The sequence below is a fragment of the Glossina fuscipes genome, unplaced genomic scaffold (assembly GCF_014805625.2).
Source record: "Glossina fuscipes isolate IAEA_lab_2018 unplaced genomic scaffold, Yale_Gfus_2 43, whole genome shotgun sequence".
NCBI classification, from domain to species: domain Eukaryota; kingdom Metazoa; phylum Arthropoda; class Insecta; order Diptera; family Glossinidae; genus Glossina; species Glossina fuscipes.
The window spans coordinates 2,973,066-2,998,171 of NW_023998427.1; the positions used below are offsets into that span (position 1 = coordinate 2,973,066).

The window sequence follows — 25,106 nt, forward strand, 5'->3', positions numbered from 1 at the left end:
ATCTTTCATCTATTCATTGTAGCTGCTACCTAAGTTACCAATTAATTGACCGCGCAAAACATCTCATTCAAATGTTATGCTTTCAGACTATGTCATGTTTTTTCTTTCTAAAGTGCAGGCACTTCTCTGTTCTTCTTCGCTGCGATGTGTAAAAACTGGCCAATGTTAACGCAAAGTTCTTTATTTGGACCTGAATAAAGTTGGGGCTATTTTAGGTATTTATTTATTTTATTATTTCTTTGTATCGCGTAATCAAACTATATGTGATTAAGGTCTTGTTAATTTTGCATGTTATATGTCCGCCAGGTTTTTTTTTTACATTTTGCAAAATTTTTGCATATTACACGTTCGTCGCGTAGAATAGGAGAGCGTATAGTAAGTTTCGTAAAGTGACCAGTAGTGTAGTGCATGTGTATGAAGTGTCATATGAGCTGAACTGAACTGAAAAGCGCGAATGTAAAAAGAGTGTGAAAGGGAGCGCAGGTCCAGGTAATTGACTGTTGAAGTTTATATTTCTTCTTGACAAGTTGACAAAAGATTGCAGAGTAAGCCGCTTAGTTATATGAACGCAAAATGGAAATGCTTCCATTTGGTATTAGCCAAGTTCGAGTACTGATTTCTCATTTTGAATAAGCTATATACATCAGTCCTTGGAATGTCGCGAATTATTAATTTTGTCAGCAAAAATTTTACAGAGGGAAGGAGATGAATTCAGAGATATAAAGTTGTAAAGGTAAGGTAAGACCGAATGGTTCTCAAAAGATCGAATTTTATTAGATTGAAAAATTGGCGACTAAACGAAATCTTTCCTGTAGTGGCATAACATTGGCCATCTGTTCCAAGCTTAACGTGCTTGTGTAGAACTCATGCCACCAAGAGCCAGACAAAGACATTTCCATTGGATTCTGCATAACTTCAGAAGGTCTAGAAGGTAAGAGTGAACAGGCGTATTATAATTTCGGTCTGACTAAGTCAAGTGGCAATTTAATCATGCAAGAAAGGTCAGGGCCGCAAGAAATACCACAAATCGATTGCAATATAGTTGATGAGTTGAAAACGTTGTTTGGAGGTTTTGTCAACGTGGGCGCTGCTGAGGAAAGTTTCGATTGTAGGACAAAAACTAAAAAGTCGCAAGTTTTATTAAACGGAGAACAGTGGAGTCTTATTAATTGAAAATATGCGTTGGCGTGACTGCAGACGAGAGGAAATAGTGTCTAGGACAGATTGTAGAGTACGTTCACACAAATTTGAATCAGAGTTTGGACTAAAAATGACAAGATCGTTGGCATAGCCGAAAATTGAAATGTTCTCAGGAAGGGAGCAGAAAATCTTGTTAATATATAAATTAATATAAAGAGGACTCAACACATATCTTTGACGAACACCCGTGAAAGACCTCCCTCGTACGATAACTTCAGTAGTTGTTAATTAACATGTTCTTATGGTGAGAGAGTTCATATAGTAAATTGCAGAATAGAAGGTAGGTAGATTCAAAGAGAGTAGAGCAAAATTTAAGATTTTAATGTTAACGAAATCAAAAGCTAAAGTTATGTCTCAAAAAAGAAGAGCGATGAGAATACGTCGTGTTGGGGCGGATGTGGAGCGCCTAAAACCAAATTGAAAATTACTGAGAATGCACTTAGATCTGAGACGCCATTCTAAACGTGCATTTAATACTTTCTGACAAATTTTCTGCTGGTGAAAACTAAAGCAATACATCTATAGGAATTAAGATTGATAAGCGTGTTATTCTGTTTTCTTAAAGTGAAGATCTGGAAGTCGTACCAAGAAAACGATATATAATCGGTGAGAATGAGAATGTTGTTCAATTCGTTTTCGATCTTCGGCATCTTGAGGTGATCGTTACGAAGGCTATCTAAGCCTGAAAATGAGTCTATTAAGAGGCTAAATGCTTTATCGAGTTCAGTTTCAAATAAACTGATCGCGTTCGTCACCACGCGATACGGAGGGCATTATTAGACCAGAACGTCCAGTGAGCTTGTCACAAAATTCGTTAAAGAGCTGTGGTTGCCTATAGAACAACGAGAGGAACTAATCCTTCTAAAAATTCTCATAATAGGCCAAAGATCTGAAACTGCTATCTTGCTATTAATATTTTCGCAAAGTTGTTTACAGTCTTTACGTTCTTCCAGTCTGAGCCTATCAGTGTGTTCCCCTCAAACATTGGCACAAAAATTTGAAATTCATTCTAGAAGGAGATTTTTTAACATTTATTCAAACCGAGTATAAGTTTGACAGCGACTAGATTAGATGGGGAAGGTGTGATTTTTTAGAAGACTTTCAGCTGAGAACATTGACCAAACACCTTAAGAAGTTATCAAAGAAACAACCCTAAGAGTCACTAATTTAGTAAGTATTTGATATGTCACGGATAGTATCGTTAAGCGAAGACGATTTGATATACTTTGGACCAAGGGTGTGCGATAAGTTACGAACAATAAGATGCAAATGAAGGCCAATTTCAATTAGACAATGAGAACTACTTGGGGTATCGTAGAAGGTCTTCCAGATATTCAAAGAACTAAGATTATATGCGCAAATCGAAAGGTCTATGCGGGAGGAGACGGAACCCAAATAATCAAGTTCACCATTATTTAGTACGATTAAATTGCTGCTTTCAAGAAAATCTTAAATTTGTCTACCTCTTGAATTGGAAAAACGACTTTCCCAACACACATCCTGAGCATTAAAATCGCCACATATTAATACGGACGTGTCGGACTTGAAAGAAGATAAATACGTTAATTGCAGTATCAGAGTCATTATTATTGGGTGGAATATAACAACTTATGATCAAAAGCTCACCGAAGGATGTGTGGATGGTGCTGCTGTAAGCTTCAATCGGTCCACAATTTTCAAAATTAGAAGCGTAAGAGAATGAAAGTTTGTTAGAGTTATAAGGATCGCACAACACTACCGCCGTGAGATCTGTTGGAGATACGATCAAATCGAAGCACATTATAATTTTGAATAGAAGATGAAACATGAGACTTAAGAAAAGTTTCGGAAAGATTAGTTCTGCGAAGATGTTGTTACCATAAAAGCATCGTTCGAGCGGTTTGGATTTATTAAAGACGCTAGAGTGCAATTTAGTTAAACTATGTTCATTATTGACAGAGTGAGGATGAGAGCACGATTCGGAAGCGGATTGTTGAGTAAGAATGCGCTTCTGAAGATCGCGAGATAAACGCGACACAGAGGTAATAGTAGAGTTTGGTTAAGAGGAAAATTTGATGCTATGTAATTTATGAATAAATTCAGCGACATGAGGTGGGCCGGAGGTATTAATAGAACTCAATACTCATTGCGTGGTCTGAAGAGAAAATTAATTATAATGGATGTCACAGTCTCAGGACTATTGAAGACTTTTTGTTCGAGACGGAGAGAGCGGTCTCAGGATTTAACGTGTTTTTAATAGGTACCGAGGATAGAACAAACCCACGAATTTCACAAAATTTCGAAGGTATGTGGACGATATTGATATTATTAAGCGAAGCATTAGTGGCAATTGAATTTATCCTGATCACGGCGGAGGTAATAATTAATTTATCCCTTTATTAGAAACAAAAAAAAAATCTGTATTTTGGGGAACTCTTGATACAAAGCTCTGCCAAATTCAATTATCGGTAAGGAGTTATTTCTCGATTGAATGAACAAGCAGTACTCACCTCTGTTGTGGGCATAAGCCCTGGCCCTGGGGATTTTTACGTCCCTTCTCTCGAGTGAGATAGTACGGCCTTGTCGTCAAACCGTACTTCGCAGATTGAGTTTACACACCCGAAGATAACAAACAGCCAAATGGAGAAATAATGGAGTGGACACTGAACGAGATCAATTAATTGTACGACAGGAGATAGCGCTTTCCTTTTTCTTTTAACTTTTTATTTATTTATTATTTTATTTTTTTTTTTTGTTTGTTTGTTGTTGTTGTCAAATATATGAGAATATTCCAATAAATCGTATAAAAATACAAAGAGCGTCTTGACTACAGCGTTTGATGTTTATCATAAAATTACTTATATCGATTTTTTATTGAATTTTAGCAGCAACAAATCACAAAGTATGAATAGTTCGGGCAAAGAATTCAGAACGCAGCAGCGATCACAGCAAAAATCTGAATCTTTAATCAGATTCCAAAATGAATCTCGAAACCAGTGAAAAAATTTTAATTACAATTCTTCTTCAAATTAAATATTTTGATTTACTTGCACGTTTTGCTTCACAGAGAAGAAACTCCATCACACGTGTTGACAGCGATACGTGAAAAAAGTCACAAACAATCTCTACATTTTTCCAAATGTGTTGCTACCACCAGCTACGTACATGTGAAACTGGAATTTTTGTGTAGCAAACACACGTTTGCTGTATGAAAATAATAAAAAAATATGCTTCACTCAAAGCGTTGCCAATCGCTAGCTATACACGTTCACACGCTCAGTTTACGCCCCAAAAAAAAAAACTGCTCTCTTTTCAGGCAAGGCCGTCTTCGAATCATTTTCATATATTTTCATAAGAAGTAAAGCAACGCTCAGTAAGTGCGTTGCCCAGCGATGCAAATAAGCAGTAATCGGATAAAGTTAGGCCTGGTGGAGGATAATCCGCATGGGAAAATATTTTTCAACTAATTATCTTTATCGTTTCTACTACTAACTAATTTTGCTGAGTGTGATGAAAATTATTTCTATGTCTTTTTTGATATTCGGATCGTATTTCACAAAAAGCTTGATTTAAATCGAGCGGTTATCGGTTGCGCTCAGTATTTTTACCTTTTCTTCAGGTTTTAGCAGTTCATAATGGATCGCACCATTTTCCATCCAGAGCGATTTGATCTTGAAGCCAATATCGATGGATTCCATGGTTCACGTGACGTTCTCCATCCTTCTTGTCACAACTGTTTCTTAAAACATATTCACCTCATATTTTTTTCTATGTTGTTTGGCCAAAAAAAAAAAAAAAAAAAAAAAAAAGAAAAGAACTATCGGCAAATGCCCTTTTTCTTGGCACATAACTCGACATTTTCTTTGTGAGAACGCATATTTTTGCGTGGCCGATATGTGTTGATATTACGAATGCTTATTCTTGTGCCAGATATCAAAGCTATAAACTAAACACAACTCAGTTGGTTAAGGGCATACCGTTTATCGATTGGACACACATTCGCGGCCATCTCTACCTCCCTACATTTCTTTCTTTGCTTCTCTTTCCGCACTTCTTTCAGGGCGTGACCGCGCGTTACACGAATAGGGGACACACCCTAAGTGATTGGTCATATTAATGAGAAGAACGAAAAAAATGCATTTTCTTTTTACATGGTGTTACAACTGGCTGTGTACAAGTTCCGGTTTCATATTTGCATACCTGTTACAAGTATTTTTTTGATTTATTTCCATTATTTATTCAATTATTATTCAGTTTTTAGTGCGGCTTAACATGTATTTTAACACAAAAATATAATTTTTTTGGTACTTTTATAAATATCTTAATAAATCTTTGCTTCCCCTGTACAAATATTTTTTCTTAATTTTCTCAAAAAATTGCAAAAATAAAATTCAAAAATGTTTTTTTTTTTTCTTTTCTTTTCTTATGCTTTTCTTTACATGCAGCATAGGCAAAGTTTCGCTCGTTTTACCTAAGAAACAATAAAGTGAAAAAAAAAAACTAGGATCCAAGAGACCTACAAAATAGAAGAAAGTCTTAGTAAAATAGCAGCAAGAAAAGTCAAGCCTCTCACAGCGAAATTATTTGATGCGGTAATCTTTATATATATATATATATATATATATGTTACAAATAGTCTCATCCCGAAAGAGGAGGTATAAGCAATATAAACAATTATATATATATATATATATATATATATATATATATCTCAAAAACTCTTAAAAATCTTTATTCAAAATTAATAAAAACTTCATGTGCTCTATACCACTGGTCGTGGTACAAGTACATATCATGCAACACGAACTTAGACGATCGATGCAAAACCACTTTCTGAATCAACCTGACCTTCTCTACCCTTGTCTTTTTTTCTTGTGTTCTTCAGTCTAGAGGCCAAACAATTTTTAAGAAATTTTGTACGCTTACGTACTTTGGCCTAAGGGCGAATGGATCGGGTAACTTTTTCGACCCCATCCCATCAAAGGCGTTATTTTAGAATGTCCTAATATGAATATTTGTAGGTTGGTGGGCCGTGGAGCGTTATAGCGTTTTTACTTGATTTTATTTTTTCATTAATCGAAAGTTCAAAACGAGAAATAAAACAAATTTATAATTATAACTTTTGTCTATTTCTTTAATAAATATTTAATTTATTTGCTTTTCAAAAAACATTACAATGAATCAATCCTCTTCTAACCTATGGGGCAAAAGCAAAAGCAAAAAAAAAAAAAACCCAAAATGATAAATGAATTCGATCAATATGTGACAGTTTTTCATTTCCGCCCAGAAAACAATCTGTAACAAGCAACAATTTCTTAAAGTTCACTGCGCAACATACACATATATATATATATATATATATATATACAACCTTACGAGTGCGTAAAAGTTCAAAGGGTGAAGAGAAAAATGATGAATTGCATAAAAGCATGAATTGATGGTTTTTTTATTTCATTTTTTACTATTTTCTTTTTTGTTTTTTTCTGATACACACGCCAGCGAAGAAAAAAATCTACGCAATGATGCAAAATGAAAAAACAAAAAGTCGTTTATTGTTAATCATAAAGTTATGATGGCAAAGTGAAAAAAGATTGACTAACTACGATAGATGCTTATATGAACAATGTTTATGCATTGAAAAATAACAAAAAAAAGGAAGGAACGAACGAAAATCATATATATGTTTAGAAGTATGTGGATTAATAATATAAATAAGCGAAAAGAAAACGAGAACTTTACGAAGGGATGTGTCAACACGATTTAGACAAAAGACATTCATTCCTCTTCCCATAGAGCCGGAATGTTTCTAACTAAGCATTTATGACGATGACACCTTCGACTTAAGCACAGGCGGAGAACATACTATTAATCGCTTCACTGATTTGCGTAGGTATCTTATATGGTAACAATTTATTAATAAAGTAAGCACACACTATAACATTCATTCATGTATACATGTACGTAACATGTATAAATAATTATCATCGAAACATAAAGTTGCTTTTCTTTATTAAAGGCATTGAGAAAAAGGAAACCGTAAGGCAGAAAAAATATTCGGATAGACTAGGCACTATTTTCGATTAAACATTTGATTTATAGTAGAAAACCGTAGTAGAGACCATCATCATATCGACGTCATTGTGCTAATGGCATATTATTCATAGCAGTAGATAATGAAGTCCGATCCAGAAATTCTTTACTATCGTTATTTGAAATGCGATTATGGTTTGGAAATTATGAGAATCAATTAACTTAATGACAGTATGCCCTCTAAGACCGGGCAATAGATTCCAACTGCAGTGAAAAAGCTGAGGTATTGGAGAATCGTGTTTCTTGGTTGTAGTTAAAAGTGAAGTCCTCATTGTTCTTTCAAATCTTGAAAACTAGAGGAATTACAACTCGAAGTAATTTCAATGTGCAAAAATTTTTAAAGGCTTGCCGGCACCCATCAATTTTCAGAGAGATAGTAAAAATGTACAGCTACCGACGGGCAAATCCTTTGAATCAATTATTTCTTATCACTATTCTTATGTACAAATATTCACGGTTTCATACAAACACATGCTTACAAATGTGTGCATATATATCCGATATCGATACTCGGTATATATGCTTCTCTTCAGATAACGAAGTCTTTGAAATATTTCTTACAACAATCTTGCTGTATATTACGAGTGTTTAATTCCATATTCCAGAGTTCGATTCTATTGTCAACAATAACAACAACATTAACAACAAAAACAACTAGTTTTACTGATTCTTACAAAATGATTAATGAATTTCAACAATAACAAGATGTGCGCGCATGTATGCATGTTTATTTTTTAATCCTCACGCTCACACGAACAGTTTTGCGGAAATTTAAAAAAAAAAAAAAGCTGCAGTCACGGACGCATAACAAACACACATACTTCGTCATGAGTATAAATAAAGATTTTTGAAAAAACAATTAAAAATTTTCTAGTCGGGCAAAACCGTTCATTAAATATCCTACAATATATCGCCCAATTGTCGTGAAATGCCGTAAAAAGGCTTTGCTTGCAAAAGGGTCTTATATAGGAAATGGCCCCAAAAATGGGCCCGTACCATAGCAAATTTAGATACCAAATCGCTATTCTCGTTCAGTTTCTATCACAAAACTCGAAAAATTCAATTTTATTGCCATAAAAAAGTTTATTATTGGTAAAAATGCTTGCTTAGAGGAGAAAGGTTCCAAAAAACTAGTATTAACTTTGCTCAGAATACCTCAAAGTTTGCGATCTCGTACGTTAAATATCTGCTTAAAGCATTTCAGAAAAGGATTCTGAGTTGATCGGCATCAACAGTCCTATCTCAAGTCTTCCTGGGTGTTGCATACATCACCACAAACAAGTACGAAGATTAAATTCGGTCGTGACCAAATCTTTTTATGGCCATTGCCGTGTCCATCGAAAAAAGGAGAAGAACTCAATTTTTACACTGTATTGTATGAATGTAATATTGGATGAGTGCGGCTGGTTTTTTTTTTTTTTTTTTGTCAGAATAAAAGTGAAATTTTATAAGGTATATGTTGTGTTGTTGTTAATGAATAACAAACAAAAAACAAGGAGAACAAAACTGTTCACTGTTTTTGTTATATAGATAGATGTGTGGACATTATAGCCATGTTGTTTCAAAAATCTAGATTATTTTCAAATTCTTTCGCAATTTTTTTAAGCGTTATCTTATCATTTTCAGAACGCAAGAATGTTTAGCACAGATCCTACACAATTAAGACAGACATGCTTTATGGAATTTTGTGAAACTTGCTTCTGTGCGTTATAAAGATTTTGGAAAATAAAGAAAAATTTTGGCTCACTTTTAAATTGAGTAGGCGTGACTCATATTTTCCATTTTTTTTTTTTTTTTTTTTTTTTTTTTAGAAATAATCCAGCGTCGCTCATCGAGTACACGTAGAAATTTTGGCAGATTTATCTGCTACATAGTTTATGAGTTATGAGCAAAGGCAACTATTTTTTTTTTTTTATTTGTTTTGAAAGAGAGAGGCGTTCTCAGTTTATTGTACCATACTGTAGGCGTCTCGTTTTGACAATTTGGCCCACTGTTCAATTGCAATCTGCGTGCGAGAATTTGCAAAGTTTATATCAAAATTTGAATTCGGTAGGTCACGTCATTCTGACGACTAGTCTACGACTAGTCTGTTTACAACAAACATTATACAGACGGACAAACGTTTATGCTTAACTCGATACAGAATTTGATCGTGATCAAAAATGTATATACTTCGTGGGTCCTCTGCAGTTTCCTTCCGGGCGGCGCAAACATTTTCACAAGACGAACACACACTTCATCTTTTGGTGATAATGCGTATAATAAATGATGAGCATTGAGAAGAGATAAAGGAAACTTAATATTCTATAGCAAGGTGGATAGCTATATAAGAAGATTACCGAAAATATGGTTGATTCGTTATCAACACCAACAAGTCGGGAGGTAGTGCCAACTATTGAATGGATATCAGAACAAATAGTTAATTTTAAATTCTTATTAATCCGCCTGGGTGGCCGAGTAGGCAAGAGTCTCAACCAGCAATTCTCTCAGTGGGTTCAAATCTGTAGTCTGTGTAGAGTTTCTAATAAAGACGAACGCCTTAGACGCTAGTGCTTTAAGACAGACTTTAGTCTTAGAATTTATTCTAATAGATTCTCATTACCGTGTTACGCCATTTCTATGCCTGAATTTTTTCCCATTTTTGGTCACACTTTTACCTCATTTTATTTTAATTATGTAAAATTTTCACATATCATCCGAATTTAGTTTAACTTACATCTTACATAATCTCTTAGTAAATCCTTTTGTTTATTCTTATAGCAAATTGTGTGCTATTTATGTGTCCAGGACTATAAATAAAAACTGAATTTACCTTCTTTTTTTTTTTGTTTTCTCTTTCCTCACTCTCATGCAGAATACGAGTCGAAAGGGAGCAGAGAGACGGACGCCTAAAACGTTCCAAAACTAATCATACTATGCAGGCTACTATTAACTACTATTAACAATTAAAAAACAAAAACAAAAACAAAAAGAAAAAAAAGAGAGACATATTTTATCTATTTTTTTCAATCAAATTGATTGATTGATTGATTTGGCAGGACTTGATATATTTTCAACACGATATTACGATGCTGCAATCTCATCCACATTAACATGAAAAAGCTGATGATTACTGCACCTTACATGAATTGCTATTAAGTCGATTACTCCTATTATTTATTGATTTATTTATTTATTTATACTCTGTAGTGCTTAAATAAGGAAACAAATGATTGAAAGTGAGCATCTTCAATATGTTATTCTTTCAATCTTTCGCTTTAAAATGCATTGTCCAAGGATCAGGTTGATATAATGGGTCTCGTAGAAAATTGGTAACACTTTTTAAAATTTTAATGAAAGCTCCTACAAATGAGATGGACGGAGCTTGGGAGTCAATAAAAATTATTCGAAAACCTTGTCAACTTCTCTGATCTATGTCTGTCTGCAGAGAGAAGCTGTTGGCTTTTGTGCACCGCACATGGAATTCACAAAGACACGTTTGTCGTAACATAAAAATTATGACCATAGTAATCTTGCCATTCACTACGTTACACATAGTATGTATATACGGCAGTTCCTTTATTTGAATTTAATCATTATCATAATCACCATCATCATCATCATCATTATCATTATCATCATCATAGTAATCACAATATTTCTTTTATTTTTTTTAACTTTTTATTGATATCTTAACTTGCAGTGTTTAGTCAGCTTTTTCTTGTCCTTTTTTTTTTCTTTTTAATTCTTTATCTTGAAATTTCATTTCACAAATTTCATCTACAATGATCAGCATATCAACAAATTTCCAACACGGCTTCGAAAAACAGAAAACATTTATGGTTTATAATGCTATGTCGATTAAAAATATAAGTAAGTATCTTAGCTGAAGCGTATCTTTTGGTGATAAATCGAATAAAATCAACAAAAATATTTCAACATTTCAACTAATTTACTGCATGACGACAGCATAAAGGAAATTGATTGGATTGCAAGCATTACTGCTCAAGATCATGGCACAGATTTTCATTAATTAATAAACAATTAAATTTAATTGGATATCAACGGGTAAATGCAAGCGCGCCAGGCTAAGAACTTGTCGAGCAGACTTTTTCAAAAACGTATTACGTTGTTTTGCTTCCTTTAGTTCAAGTTACTGTATTGTTAACGATAATGATATCGCTTCAGATCATAACTAATTTAAAACTGAGCAATCTCTTGTACGATCAGTTCCATTAGCTCTATCTTGAGTTGTGAAGAGAGACATTTCGATACGCTGTCTAATATGTCGTGCGATTTTAGTGTAAACTTTGTAACAAAAAATGCCTCCTTCCACAATACAAGAAAGTACGTGTCTGGCTTTCCTTGGTAATAAAGTTATAAAATTTATAACAGATAAAAAAATAAACGATGAAGAATGCAATCGTGATGAGAAATTGTTATCGGTAATTGGCAACTGGTGACAGAGCTAATCGTTTCAAAAGATTGAAACTTGTAGCTTGCAAGAAATATGGACCTAAAAAAAATCATGCTATAAATATTTTTTTAGCCCAATGTGAAGGAAGGCCTCTAAACAATCAATCGTCACGCCCACATTTAAATATTTTATAATGTTTACCTTCAGTGGCCAGGCAGATATGAACGCTTTAGAGCATGCGATTCAAAACTTTCTCCCTCTTTTTGTTAATCTTCTCGACGCATGGTGGAAAGCTATTAACTCTACTACACTAAAAATGATTAATTGTAATCTCGTTTATACACACATTTAACGCACATTTGTATACATTTACACATCGAAATATTATGCGTTCAATCGTTTTATCAAATCAGATCAGATATATGTCAGTTCGCGTTCAGCATGTAAAAAATCTTGTTTTTATTATAATTTTTTTAATTTGATTTTATTATAATTGTTTTTATTCTTGTTTTTATTATAATTTTTTTAATTTGATTTCATTTACCTTAAATTTAAAAAACAGTGTACGACTTGATAGAACAATTTAATGAGTTTAGGAGTAAAGATCCTACATTACAACTTAATAGGTGGTTGCATGGATTTCGTCAAACGATATCTATTAATGAAAATAATAAAGTAATGCTAAGTATGAATGTGCGCAACGATTAAATTCGACGATTTCGACTTTTCCCCCTATATATAAAATAACAGTTTCCCATATTGTATTATTGAGTTATTCAGTGTATACAGACGCTACTCATGCGCAACGCGCAAAATTGCATTTTCGCCATTTATTACTTCTTTCCCTTGATTTGAAGAAATCTACTGCGGAAGCCTATCAAACACTTTTAAAAACTTGCTTGCTATGCTTTTGCTGCTCCATCATATCCCAATTGTCGGTTTTGGTCACAACGACGTAAGTGCGGGTACTTTGATATCAACAACAAAGAACGATCGGAAAGAACAATGAATTGCAAGACTTATTGGACAAAAAGCCAGCTTAAACTCTTAAAGAACTTGTAATGGCGCAGATCCAAAAGGAGAGAAAATGGCTACCATACGAACTGAATGAAAATACGATTTCACATCAAAAACAAGAAGAAGAGTTTTCTGCGGCCTATTGTAGCTGGCAATTAGAAGAGCCCGCTGCCCCAAGCCGCAATCCCAAGCGCAAACAGTCATGGGCTGGTAAAGGAGAGCCATCAATATCGATACCACATCGAGGCAGAATATTTATAGCTATAAAATGCACAGTGTACTACGCATACGCATGGGATCAGCAAGGTTCAGTTTATTACGAGGCTTCTAAAACCGAATGGAACTGTTACGGCAGATGTCTAGCGACGTCAATTCAACAAGTTGAACGATGGCGTGTGGCAACGAAGACCAGCAATTACAGTTAACAGACGCAAAGTTATCCCGTTTGTGTAACAACTGGCGACGGGCTACAGAATGCAAAAGTCATCATCGAACTGGATACCGTTCTAGTTCGAATAGGACGTTCTACCGCAACCAGTGTACTCACTAAACATACAGCGTTTTGGTTACCACTTGGCTACCAGGCGATTTCGAAATGCTGAAGAAATGCGAAAATGGGTCGATCATTGGATCGCAGCCAATCCAATATCGTTCTTTCGATATGGCGATATCGCCAGAAAGATATGAAAAAGTTGCAGAAAATGATGGAAAACATTTTAATTAATATATGTTGCATCAATTTTTCCCAACAAATGCCCTTTTCAAGTGGAAGTACCGATCAAAATCCATGAAAGCATTTAATAGAAATTAATAAATCGTCATTACTATTGCATTTAAAATAAAAGTAAGGTTTGGAAAAAAAGTATAACAAAAAAAGAAAACCTTGTGAAAAAGGAGAAAATATTAAAAAAAAAAAAAAAAAAACATTTAGGGTAATTGTAGTTCACTGATAAGAGATTACTTTCAGTTTCGACATTTTCTTTTAAAATTAACACTTAAACGTCAAATTTTATTAAATTAACAAATTCGAGACTAAAAGTTAAGTGTAGATGAAGTGTAAAAAAAATATCAGATTATATAGATCATAAATCATTTTTACGAGTTTGTTTTCGCGCAATTTGTCGGCTTTCAATACGGTTTTAACCAGTAGAGGACCAAACCGGCAGCAGCATAAAACCTGAAGGAATGAAATTTTCTTTTGATAATCGATTTATTTCTTAAATTTGGTAGAACTGTTAATTTGACGTATGTATAATGTAATTAATGTGGCAGTTAAAGCTAAGCATCCAATATTACGCCTAACTACTTGACTTCACTCTGTCAATGAATGTCGTCACGTTATGTTAATCCTCAAGGTATGTTAGAGGGTGAAAAAAGGTTTCCGTTTGCGAGTAAACAAGATCGAGATGAACTTTCTACCCATTAATTGGAAACTTGCGGTTTTTGAAAAACGCCTACGCTATACGAATAAATGCTGCTTGTAATTTGACAAAACTGCCAGAATTAGGAATCGCAGTGTCGTCAGCAAGCATGAAAACCATACCATAAATTCTTATTACTTGATAGTGGAATATCTGCAGAGAGAATATTATGCAGCGCAGGTAACACAACCTTGGTGCACAATCTGTATCGATTGCAATGGTACGGAAACCGGACGATTATTTCTATTGTAAATTTCTATTAGCTAAATTAATAAGAACTCTGTCTCTAGGAAGCACTAAAGTTACTTTTTCAATTAATTTCTTAATAAATAGTTCTCTTGTAAATGACGAGAGTTGATCCGATCCGAAGCATTTTCACATTTGCAAAAGCATTCGTTCGTAGACGAAAAAATTCGCTGGTGCAGCAAATTTCATCAAAATATCTCAAAACGTCATGAACCCCGAACGAAACGACCCCAAAACAGCGAAAGCGTCGTCAAGCGAACGACTATTTTTTGTAAAGATGAACCAAGTCCGAAAAAAGCTATGGCAAGGTCAAAGACATCGAAGACATCAAAGTCGACATAACCTAATGTCGCCAGATCAAATGATTAACAGGATATATGCTTTAGGGTATTATGAAGACAATCAAGGCAATGAAGATACGATGTGAAAGAATAGATTAAAGATATTTGATGTTATAAATGAGTTCGCCTTATTTTCTGATCACATTATCATCACTTGGACTCTATCCGTCGATGTGCGTGTGGTTACGGCTTGGTAATGGTCAAGAAGGATTGCAGGTAAAGATATATTGTACGGATCTTTTTTTTCTATTTCACATTTATTGTTAAAAGTGAGTGAAGTTGACTGAAAGTGACACAAAATATATGAAAATAAATAAAAAGGCGAATCTTTTGATTCCATAAAATTTCGCGCTTCAAACTGATGAACTGAGGTCAGAAAAGTTTTCCCGTAAGATGAATATAAATTCTCAAATTTGCTCTCTCTCCGATTCAAACACTTATTGCGCAACCATTTTCAAAAAAAATAAATTCGAGGCAGACTTGACCAACGATAGAAGTCGTGTCTCGACTTTGAAATGTGGCCAAAGCCTTAAATACAAGCTTATTATTTCAATATTTATACCTCAGCGTTAACTTTTCATCCCAAAGTAATTTCTGGATAATTTACTTGATTTATGAATTTTCAAACAAAAAAAAAAAAAAAAAAATCAAGCAACTCTTCGTTTTCTATAATCAAATACAAAACACTGAATTTCTCGTAACGGTGTTTGGACAACGCAAACTTTCTAGTTGTTATTATATGAAACCCATTAGATCTGTGGTACTCTTGTCCCGAATGAAAAAATAAAACAAATTTACCAAATTAAATGCGACTAATTTCACTGCTTTCGACGTTTACTACTTTAATACTAAGATAATATGCCCGCAATTATGTTTACGCTTCGTCTAAAATGAAGGAATTTCCTATAATTTCAAACACAAGAAGCGATTTAAGGCGTAGTATCACTGTAAGAGCTTTCAAAAAAAAAAAAAAAAAAAAAAAAAAAAGTATATTTTTTGAAAATTAGTTTGAAACAAAAAGAAAGTTATCTTAGATTATTGATATTCGGGTGAGGCCTATTAAGCACACATATATTTAATTATTCATAAAAAGAAGGAATTATTTTTCAAAAATATCTATATATATATATATAAAATACGGCAACTCCGCAACCATTCTAGCGAAGCTAGAAAAGAAAATAAATAAAATATTCAATCTATACAACTAGAGGAATGACAGTACATAAGGGATTTTAGAAATATTGCGTTTTAAGCGATTTGCACGCATTTGAAGGAAAAAAATTCGAATGAAAACAATGCAAATTGTAGAAATTGTTGTACTTATGTAAGAAACGAAACGCGTTTAATAATTTTTAGACGCGTCATAGACATGTTCTCTTATTACAATTATATTTTTTCTTCATATCTTTTGATTATTTCTTCCATTTGTCTGCACTCCCGGGGACCATATATATGACATGCATGATTGCGCGCTTAAACATTCTTCCTCATTCTCCTTTTGGAAGATTTTTATTTAATCGAATATGGGGCTGCACACGCCAAAGATGAAATCGTAGATTTTTTTTCGCCATTTTATCTATTAGCGAAGCAATGATAGAGATCAAAATATAGGAAATATGTGATTTTATAGTGGGAACCTTTAACTGAAACTTTTAATTTCCTAATAAAATCATTGACGGCTTTAAAGGGACTCTTACTTTTCGATATCCACCTAATTGTCGTCTCAATGCGGCGACGGAACTTAACGAATTCTTCTTGCGGAATAATTTTAAACGAGCATGAATCCCCTCCAGAAACATCTCTTATTGTAATGCAGAACTTGGAAGTCAACATATATATATATATATTACGCCACAAGTTCCCAGCAGGAATTCATTCATATTTCAAGGCACGTAAAGTGCTTGGTTGAAGAAACCCGAAATGTCAAGGAAGAAATGTTACAATGTTTCTACCCCTTTAGTAAGGAAGTACTTTTTATACCGTTATTTTTGTTTGCTAACTGTTTTTCTCTGTGAAAAGTTGACGAAATCTATTCGTAACTATTGCTCTGTTCATTATATGATACTAAAGCCTTTTAGCCTCCGGCAAATGCAATAGGCTTACTTTCCGTAACAATGGGTGTGCCCGAGAGGTTCAAAAATTTAGGTACGTGCTCAAGATTCAACACAGTTAATTATACTACCCCACTACTGTAAGATGCGAGTGCACTCAGTTTGTTTTTTCCCATAATGTATGTGACACACAAAAGGTAGCTTCAGAGACTCTATAAAGTTTACATATTCTTGATTAGCTTGAAATTCCGAGTTGATTTAGCCATGTCTGCCCGTCTGTATGTCTGTGCCGTGTGTGTTTTTCGCGCTCTCTTCGTCGCAAAAATGAAGATATCGACTTCAAATTTGGTAGAAACATTCGAAGTTTCTGCACGCGGGTTGGTTGGTTGCAAATGGGCCAAATTAGTCATAACAAAAGGCCTCAGCGGGGTGTAAACTGAACAAAACTCCGTTTTTTTTTTAACAATACTCGGTATAAATTAATTTCCGTCATAACATGTTAAAACGTAGACTTTTATGCCCTATAAAGATTCAATTTTCGTGAAAATTCTTCTTCTAAATCTTCTTCTACAGAATTCTTCTATAGAGATCCCAAAAATAGACCGAAATGGTCTAAATTTGGCATGGTTCATCTTTTCATCTTCATTATCAAAGAATGAAGGATATGTTAATTTTATCAAGACGTTCCCAATATCCGGAAGGAACTTTGAGAGATCCGATATTCTTGATCAGTATTAAGATCTAAATCGATTTAAGCATGTGCATATGTCCGGCTGTCCACCTGTCTGGTTATCCATCTGTTCTGTAATGCCTGTTATAAACATTCGCATGGCGGCAAAAATGAAGCTGTCGACTTGCAAGTCGTCACAAACGGCCCAAATCGGTTGAAAGACACGCCCATAGTACCACCAAAAGTGGAAACACTTGCCTTTTTCAAAAGGAATGAGCTTTAGCAGATTAATGTACAAAAATTTTGCATATTCTATATAATAGTATATGAAAATTTAATTTTCTCTTCTCAATACCTTTGTAACGCACAAAAATAACCCCATAAAACCACAGAAAGGATATAAATTCTTGGTGAGTTTGAAATTTGAAATACACCTTCGTCTGTCCGTCTGCCCGTCTGCCCGACTGCGTAGTATCCGTGGTAAATGAGCTTCCGTCAACCCATGCCAATGCACCAAATTTGCTGATCAAAATTTGCTGGAAAATCAATCGACATTCATTACTTGCGTTACTTTCGTGAACGGGGATTAATAATGAAATACACATAGATCTTTAGACCTCAATCCAATAGCGCGTTAAAAATTCGAATTCATCTTTGTTTCAAACTAATTAAATTGTGCGTCTATATAAACAAAAAGAAACAAATAAAGAGAGCTCGGCCCACCATAGGACACCCTTTTACCACTTTTCATTGTTATTCATTTCATGTCCTTTCTAAATTAGGCGTTATACAGGAAGTGGTCTAAAAATTGTTCCGATCCGGACCAGTTATAAATGTTCGTCCATGGACAAACACATGCTGGTGTACGGAGTTTCAACAAAATATATCACAAAAATTGCGGTCTGCAAATTGAACATAAGCAAACAAGATGGACGGAGAAGCTTAAATCAATTTATGAAGTGCTTCTGAAGCGGTCGGTATAATGAAAGGTGGAAGGCAAGTGCTTTTGGGCGTCAAAAACATCCGCATAAACTTAATGCAGCCTCGTAGTACAAGTGCGGTGTACAGGTGTGATTTGTTTTTCATATTACGAGATTTGACATGAACTTTCGCCGCTACTACTAGAAGGTGTATTAACTTTAACATTACATGTGTAATAAACATATGAGGAGATGTCCTAACAACTATAGATGTAAAAATTAATTATGTACCGAAGCCACGAGCATGTAAATAACACTATGACTGTACCACCATTATAAACAAAAAAAATTTATTAAGTCATCGAACGATTTATAAGCGTTTGCGTAGTTCAAACAAAAAATAAAATTCATACGGTAACATAATCTCGAAGGTATGAAAATAGGAATGGCACGAAGCCACTTAGAGGGAACTTTTTAGTTTCCCTGCTTTTTCCGATGTTTAATAATAAATACTTTGTTTAAAAGCTATAAACGCTGAAGGCGCTGTCGGGCACTTTATTATAATACTACTAGTTATAAAATGTTGTTGCAAATCTTTGCATTTACTCTCAGGATGCTAGAATGGGTTTTTCTTCATCGGTTAAATAGCAAACATATGTAAACATGTTCGTTCCGTCATAAAGGACGGAAAAAATGCGAACTAAAGATGCGGTATTGCCGAATAGTTGTTTTCATCTTATTCCTTGATCTTCCTGCACAAACTAGCAAACTTAGTTCTTATTAAACCAAATATTAAGGAAAATGTTTGACAAAGCTTCTGTCGTTTGACGCAACAGAGAAGAAAAGTTCATGATCCTCAATCGATTTTGTACAAACAAATTCTTTGTGTTGAAATTGGTGGCTTTATAAAATCAACCTGTCGCTGCTATTTCTTCCGAAATTTCACTTTGACTTTCACTTTACGCTCGTACGGTGTAAATTTCAATTATTTATAAGCTAACGTCCAGTGTATCAGTGTGTCAACATGTGTGTGTCAAAGAAATGTTATTCATTGTATTTTATTCGACTTTCAATGGGGAAGAACGAGCGAAAACTACAAAAATTACTAAATTCACTTCACTTCACTATTCTGGTCGGAAGGTGATGAATTTTCGTGTACGTCCGTCCGTTTTGAGCAAAAGTAACCGAAGAAATAAACTTCTATCTCCTTCCGATTAGCACTACTTCATATTTAAGACGATCGTGTCCTCAGACTACGGAGTAGTTCTACACTACGATAGCATCCGCAGGCTGCCCAATAAGAGACAAAAGGCCATAGATAATGATGTTGTGTATATTACGATTATTAAGCTTTGTAACAAGTATTTTGCAAATAAATTTGCATTTTATCCAAAAATACGAAGGATCTATTTATAGAGCTAATTTGTGCTGCACCGTATGCGATAGTTTATTGGACAATCTGTTAATTGTTGATGAGGAAGAATTGCATCTACTAAGGATGACAAAAAACTTAAAGTTGAGCTTCTTATGCAGCCGCCGCCACCATCATCGCCGTCGGAGATCGGTCGTGCGAAAATTACATTCAGAAAGAGATTATGACTATTATGTCTTGTTATTAGAATGAAATTTCGCATATTGATACGTTGAAGGGAGTATTGACTAAGTGATAAATTTCGTCACGGGAAACTGTTATTAATTTTTGCATCAAAAAACCATTCGATTCCTAACACATATGCATTTGCCTTGCAGACTATGTTGTGGTATAACAATATGTTTAGCTGCTTAAAATTCCCTCCATTTTTAAACGCGAAAATCTTATCAAAATCAACTCAACTGAATTGAAATTATCAATTCAATTACTAAATTAATTGAAAAGTTTAAGTAGAGCGCGTGTAAATCATAAGTCATAATATGTCTTCTCTTATATATGTATGTCATTCAAGTTTATAGATGTGCAAGGAATGAAAGTCGTATTCGAAATTTTTGTTAGTAACCTGCATTTGCTATTAATAATATTCATTTAAGCGAACAATTAGTTTATAGCAGCTCTTTGGATAAATACAAAAGAGCCGGAATTAATACAATCGCTGGAAGAATCGGGTGAAAGGTTTTTTGTTTTTTTTAATGCAAAAGCTCTAGATAATGCTGTCAATCGGAAATGTTAATCTATCCTATACTAAGGTCTAGGAATACCACTTGGCCGGCTTAACATAGAACACAACCAGCGGCTTGGTTTCGAACTCAATTTTCGGAAACGTAATACAAGGCAAGATGAAAAGAAAATATAAATAAATAAAAAACTCGTATTTTTTTAGGCAGTGGAGACGTAAGATTTATTTATTAATATTACCCTACATTACTTGTGATATATTTGTGGGCATATCAAATTGGTGCGGATGGATGCAACAGCCAAAAGGATTTGAGATAAATCCATCTCATATATTGATACTGATCGATCGAGAATCGCATTGTGAATCGATTTCGAGTTCCCATGCAACGCCCTATTTTGAAAAGTCGTTACATGAACGACTATACGAAGTATCAATTAAACCGATTCAATTGATAATTGTCGTGTACGCACTGAGGAGAAAGATTTTTGAATCAAGTACAAAAAATTTTCCATTCATCATAATGTATATATGTAAAGAATAATTAAAATCAATTTTAATCAAAATTCAAAACATAAAATAACATATACGTCATCATTCGTACTATTTTTAAAATAAATAATTCTTTTTTTTTTTTTTTTTTTTTTTTTTTTTTTTTTTGTAATTATTTATAAAAATAAAATCACAAATATTATGCAGTATAGTGATTAACAATTTGTTAAGTGGACAAAGAAACTCAAAAAAAAAAAAACAAACTGGTGGCTGTGCGCGTGTATAACGCAAATTAAAATTTGTAATAACTTAAAACGAATCGTTCGTTAACCTTAAAATACTAGACATATTTGTTTTTAATTTTTATTTTCTTCTAAAGTTTTTTTGCTTACATAAGCAATAATTAAATTAAATTAACTTTGCTAACGTATGCAATTGTTGTTACATATATATTATAGTATAATTTACTAGATTTCCTTTGTTTTTTAGATTTTGCTTTTTTAAAACGTCTACCTACTACACATCTATAGAACGTATTCAATATCAACTACGGCAGATATGTTTACCTTTTTTACGACGAAATATTAGGTTTCTGAACTTCGGAGTAGACAGACATAAATGGAAATAACAATTTCCAAATATCATGTTCTGGCATTTCTCTAATGCGAGGATTCTGCGTCATACATATCGACAATATTTCTCTATATATTCTCCATTAATGGGAATTTTTGCTAAAATTTTTTTCATCGCTTGCATATAAACTATAAGAGTACATCAAAATTCATATATAATCAAAACATTCGTTGAATTCATATTCATATTCTCATATGTATATATATACATATATGTCCGATGTTTAATTGATTGACTGCCTCCGATACTAAACACGATCATGGATTGTCCCAAAATTGATAGCCCGAAAATCAAGGGCATTTATATATATTATACTCATTATTTTTGGTTCAAATATTTTAAAGATTTCGTTTGATATTTCCTATCATATAACACATCACTCAACGAGTTCGCAAGGATGACAAAAAAGAGTAGATGTCGCCACTCATCATTGCCATTCACTACACTCGCTCGCCATCCATATAATTTTCAGATCGTATAATTGCGAGTGGCAATGTTACTTTTGTTTTTGTAAAACAATGAAATAATTATGAATTTTGTACGTAGCGCCGCTACCACAACTGTAAGTGAAACGCCAATAGTCGAAATGTCCTGAAATTTTTGTTTCATTTCATTTGAATGTTTGTATTACCTAAAAAAATAATTTGCATTTGTCAAGAGGGATTCTAAATTTGTATGTCATCATAGCAATTTATTGACTAAACTGATATATAAACTTTTTCACAACATCCAAGTCTATCTATGCCGTATGAATGCGGTTTACTTTCAAAAATTGTTTGGTGAATAACTTGGAACATGGAACGCGTAAGCTTAGACTTATTAGACTATAGGTCGGCTTATATATTTTTGGAGAAATCATTGCAATATGAATATGATAAACGATAATGAACATAATCCAAGAAGTGTTTGTAACACAGAGAAAATGCTTAAATACATTCACACCTCTTGTCGTATCCATATAGGTTAACTAGGCTTCTACCTTTTCTTTTTTGATTCTTTGCTTTTATTCACATATTATTTATATTGCATTTTGGTGATATGTTTAACGAATACAGCAGTACTTTCAGCAAACATTTTTTTTTTTTTTTTGCTCTTACTTTTTTAATATTTGACGTTATATCTGCTGTAACGGTAATGTCAGTTTGTTATATGGATAAGTTTTGGCCAAGATTTTATTTTGGTAAATGGAAAAAGAAAAAAAAATTTTTTGAAGTAAATTTAATGCAAATTTGGGACGGGATTGAAAATATAATTTAAACAGAATTAATTCAATGACCTCTTCAACATACCTAGGCAAGGACTATCGAAAGAAAAAGGACATTTTTTAACTTAATGGATCTAAATAAGCATAAACTGAAGAGTCATTTTACGGTTTAAATTATAAAACTGTATTATCAATGACGGTTCGGAAAATAATGAACAAATAGATAGCAGCGTAGACATACAAATCAGTTTGCAATTTTGCTTCTTTAAAGCATATAACCTCGTTTTATGTATACGCATACATAAGGTAAATAGACAGTTTTTATATATGCACTGCAATATTGTCCTTGATTTATATAACAGATATAAAACATACATATTCTCAACTAACCAGTCATTCTGAATTTCATTTAGGAATTATATTCCTCCGTCTGTGCGCTTAATTTCAACTTGAAAAGAAAAAGAGGGAAATTTCTGTTTTTCATTACTTGAAATTTATCTTGAGCAGAACGTAGTTTTTTAATATTTGTACTTGCGCTATTAACACAAATACTTTAAAAATAATTAGCTTAAATGATTCATTCACAACAGTGATAGTATTATAAAGGAATATTTAAGTCTCATCCATCGACACAAGGAAAGAGAGAAGAAACTGAAAGCTTGGCTCGGACACAAATTGCTTAGAGTTTATTCGGCTAACGTTCCTCAAAATCACTCTATTCTCATCGCAATGCCAATTTTATTCTTATAAAACATGCATTAATTTCAAAAGACTTTTCGTGCTTTTATCATACACGAAAGAATTCTCGTCCCTCTTAACTTAGTAATGATTAATTTAGTTGGGCTGCAACACTAAAATGGAAAGGAATTTATGATTGAGCAACACATGAAGCCCTTCAACTTTACGTTGCTGTTTTGAAGTCGAGCGAGAAAAAAAAAGAAATTAAAACTCGTTACGTTCAGAGAGGATCGATAATTGCATTGGAGCTAAATGAAACCATGGATCTTGGCGCGATGAACATGCTTTTTTTTTAGTACGCGCTGAACTCATTGTACGCAAATCCACAACATTTTTTATAAGTCTCAAGCATTATTCATATAGAAAAACCTCAGTATGAAATTACTCCTAAAAGCAATGTTAAGCAAATACTTAGAGGATCTGAAAACTCTTCTCTGCTTTATTGTATGTTGTTAGCAAATATTTTAGAATTACTGCAATTATTTCGAGTTACGTTTCGTTTTTACACACTCAATCATAACATCATTAATCCATTTATTTCACTTACCGGCATCTTCATTGGAGCCCTCACTTGGTGGACCGGCGGGTGGAAGGTTTTGTCTATTACCGATCATTAAACGTTGTTGAATAGCCGCGGTAGCCACGGCCGCTACAGCTGTAGTCTGTACCGCTGAAACATTTCGCATAAGACCAGTTAGATTAGCAAAAGCATTGCTAGCGTTAACAGCCATCTGCGAAGCGGCAGCTGCGGCCGCCGCATTAGGCGGAGCAGCACTTTCAAATCTTGGCCTGCCTAAAAAAGGAGCTCCTCCAAAAACTCCGGGCACACCGAATTGCAAAAAGGGGCTCCAATGAGGTACACGAACACCGGCGGGAGCCAATTGAGCTGCAGCAGCGTACAATTGTAAAGCAGCGGTGGGATGTAAACCTTCAGGCGGCATATTAGGTAAGCGATTATTATTCGAATTGGTATTATTGATAGTAATATTGTGATTAGCAGGTGACGACGAATGTAATGGCGATAATTGCGTATGAAGAGGGGGAGAAGCAGATGCTTTAGTTGATTGAGACGGCAACGGTTGAGATGGTTGTGTATGCGATGGCGGTGGATGTTGTTCCAAAACCATGGTTTTATTGAACAATGTTTAGCCGACTTTCGATGTATAAATTACATGAAGCACTTAATTAATTTTTAAACCGATTCATTCGTTTGTATTAAAAATTGTTAATATGCAAGTATATATATATATATATATATATATATATATATATATGTATACAAATGTATAAATTTATATATATATATATATATATACAATATATATATATATTCCGTATGATTATTAATTTACTGAAAACACACTTAATTGATTGAATTATTCTTGAATTAATTTGGAAAAAAAAAAATTAATTTACTGCACTCGGGTCGTATGTGTTTTTATATTAATTTTTTTTTGTTTTAATTACTTGTATATTTTAATTAAGCATTTTATTGAATAAATTGTCCGGGTAAGTGAGTTTTAATCTAGAGCACTGTTAGAGGGCAACTGGAACGTTTACTATGCAAGAATCCAGTTTATGTTGTTATGTTTGAAGAACA

At 33.7% G+C, this 25,106-nt stretch overlaps 1 protein-coding gene across 2 annotated transcripts in view; it reads right to left on the reverse strand.

Annotated features, from left to right (window-relative positions):
- LOC119637160 (homeobox protein unc-4-like) overlaps window positions 1-24,680 on the reverse strand; it is a 37,328-nt gene extending 12,648 nt beyond the window's left edge. For both annotated transcript variants that reach the window (XM_038033009.1, XM_038033008.1), the window contains exon 1: window positions 24,054-24,680. In XM_038033009.1, the coding sequence (XP_037888937.1) occupies window positions 24,054-24,633 (580 nt within the window). In that variant the 5' untranslated portion in view covers window positions 24,634-24,680. The remainder of the gene's footprint in view (window positions 1-24,053) is intronic.
- Window positions 24,681-25,106: the final 426 nt, after the last annotated feature.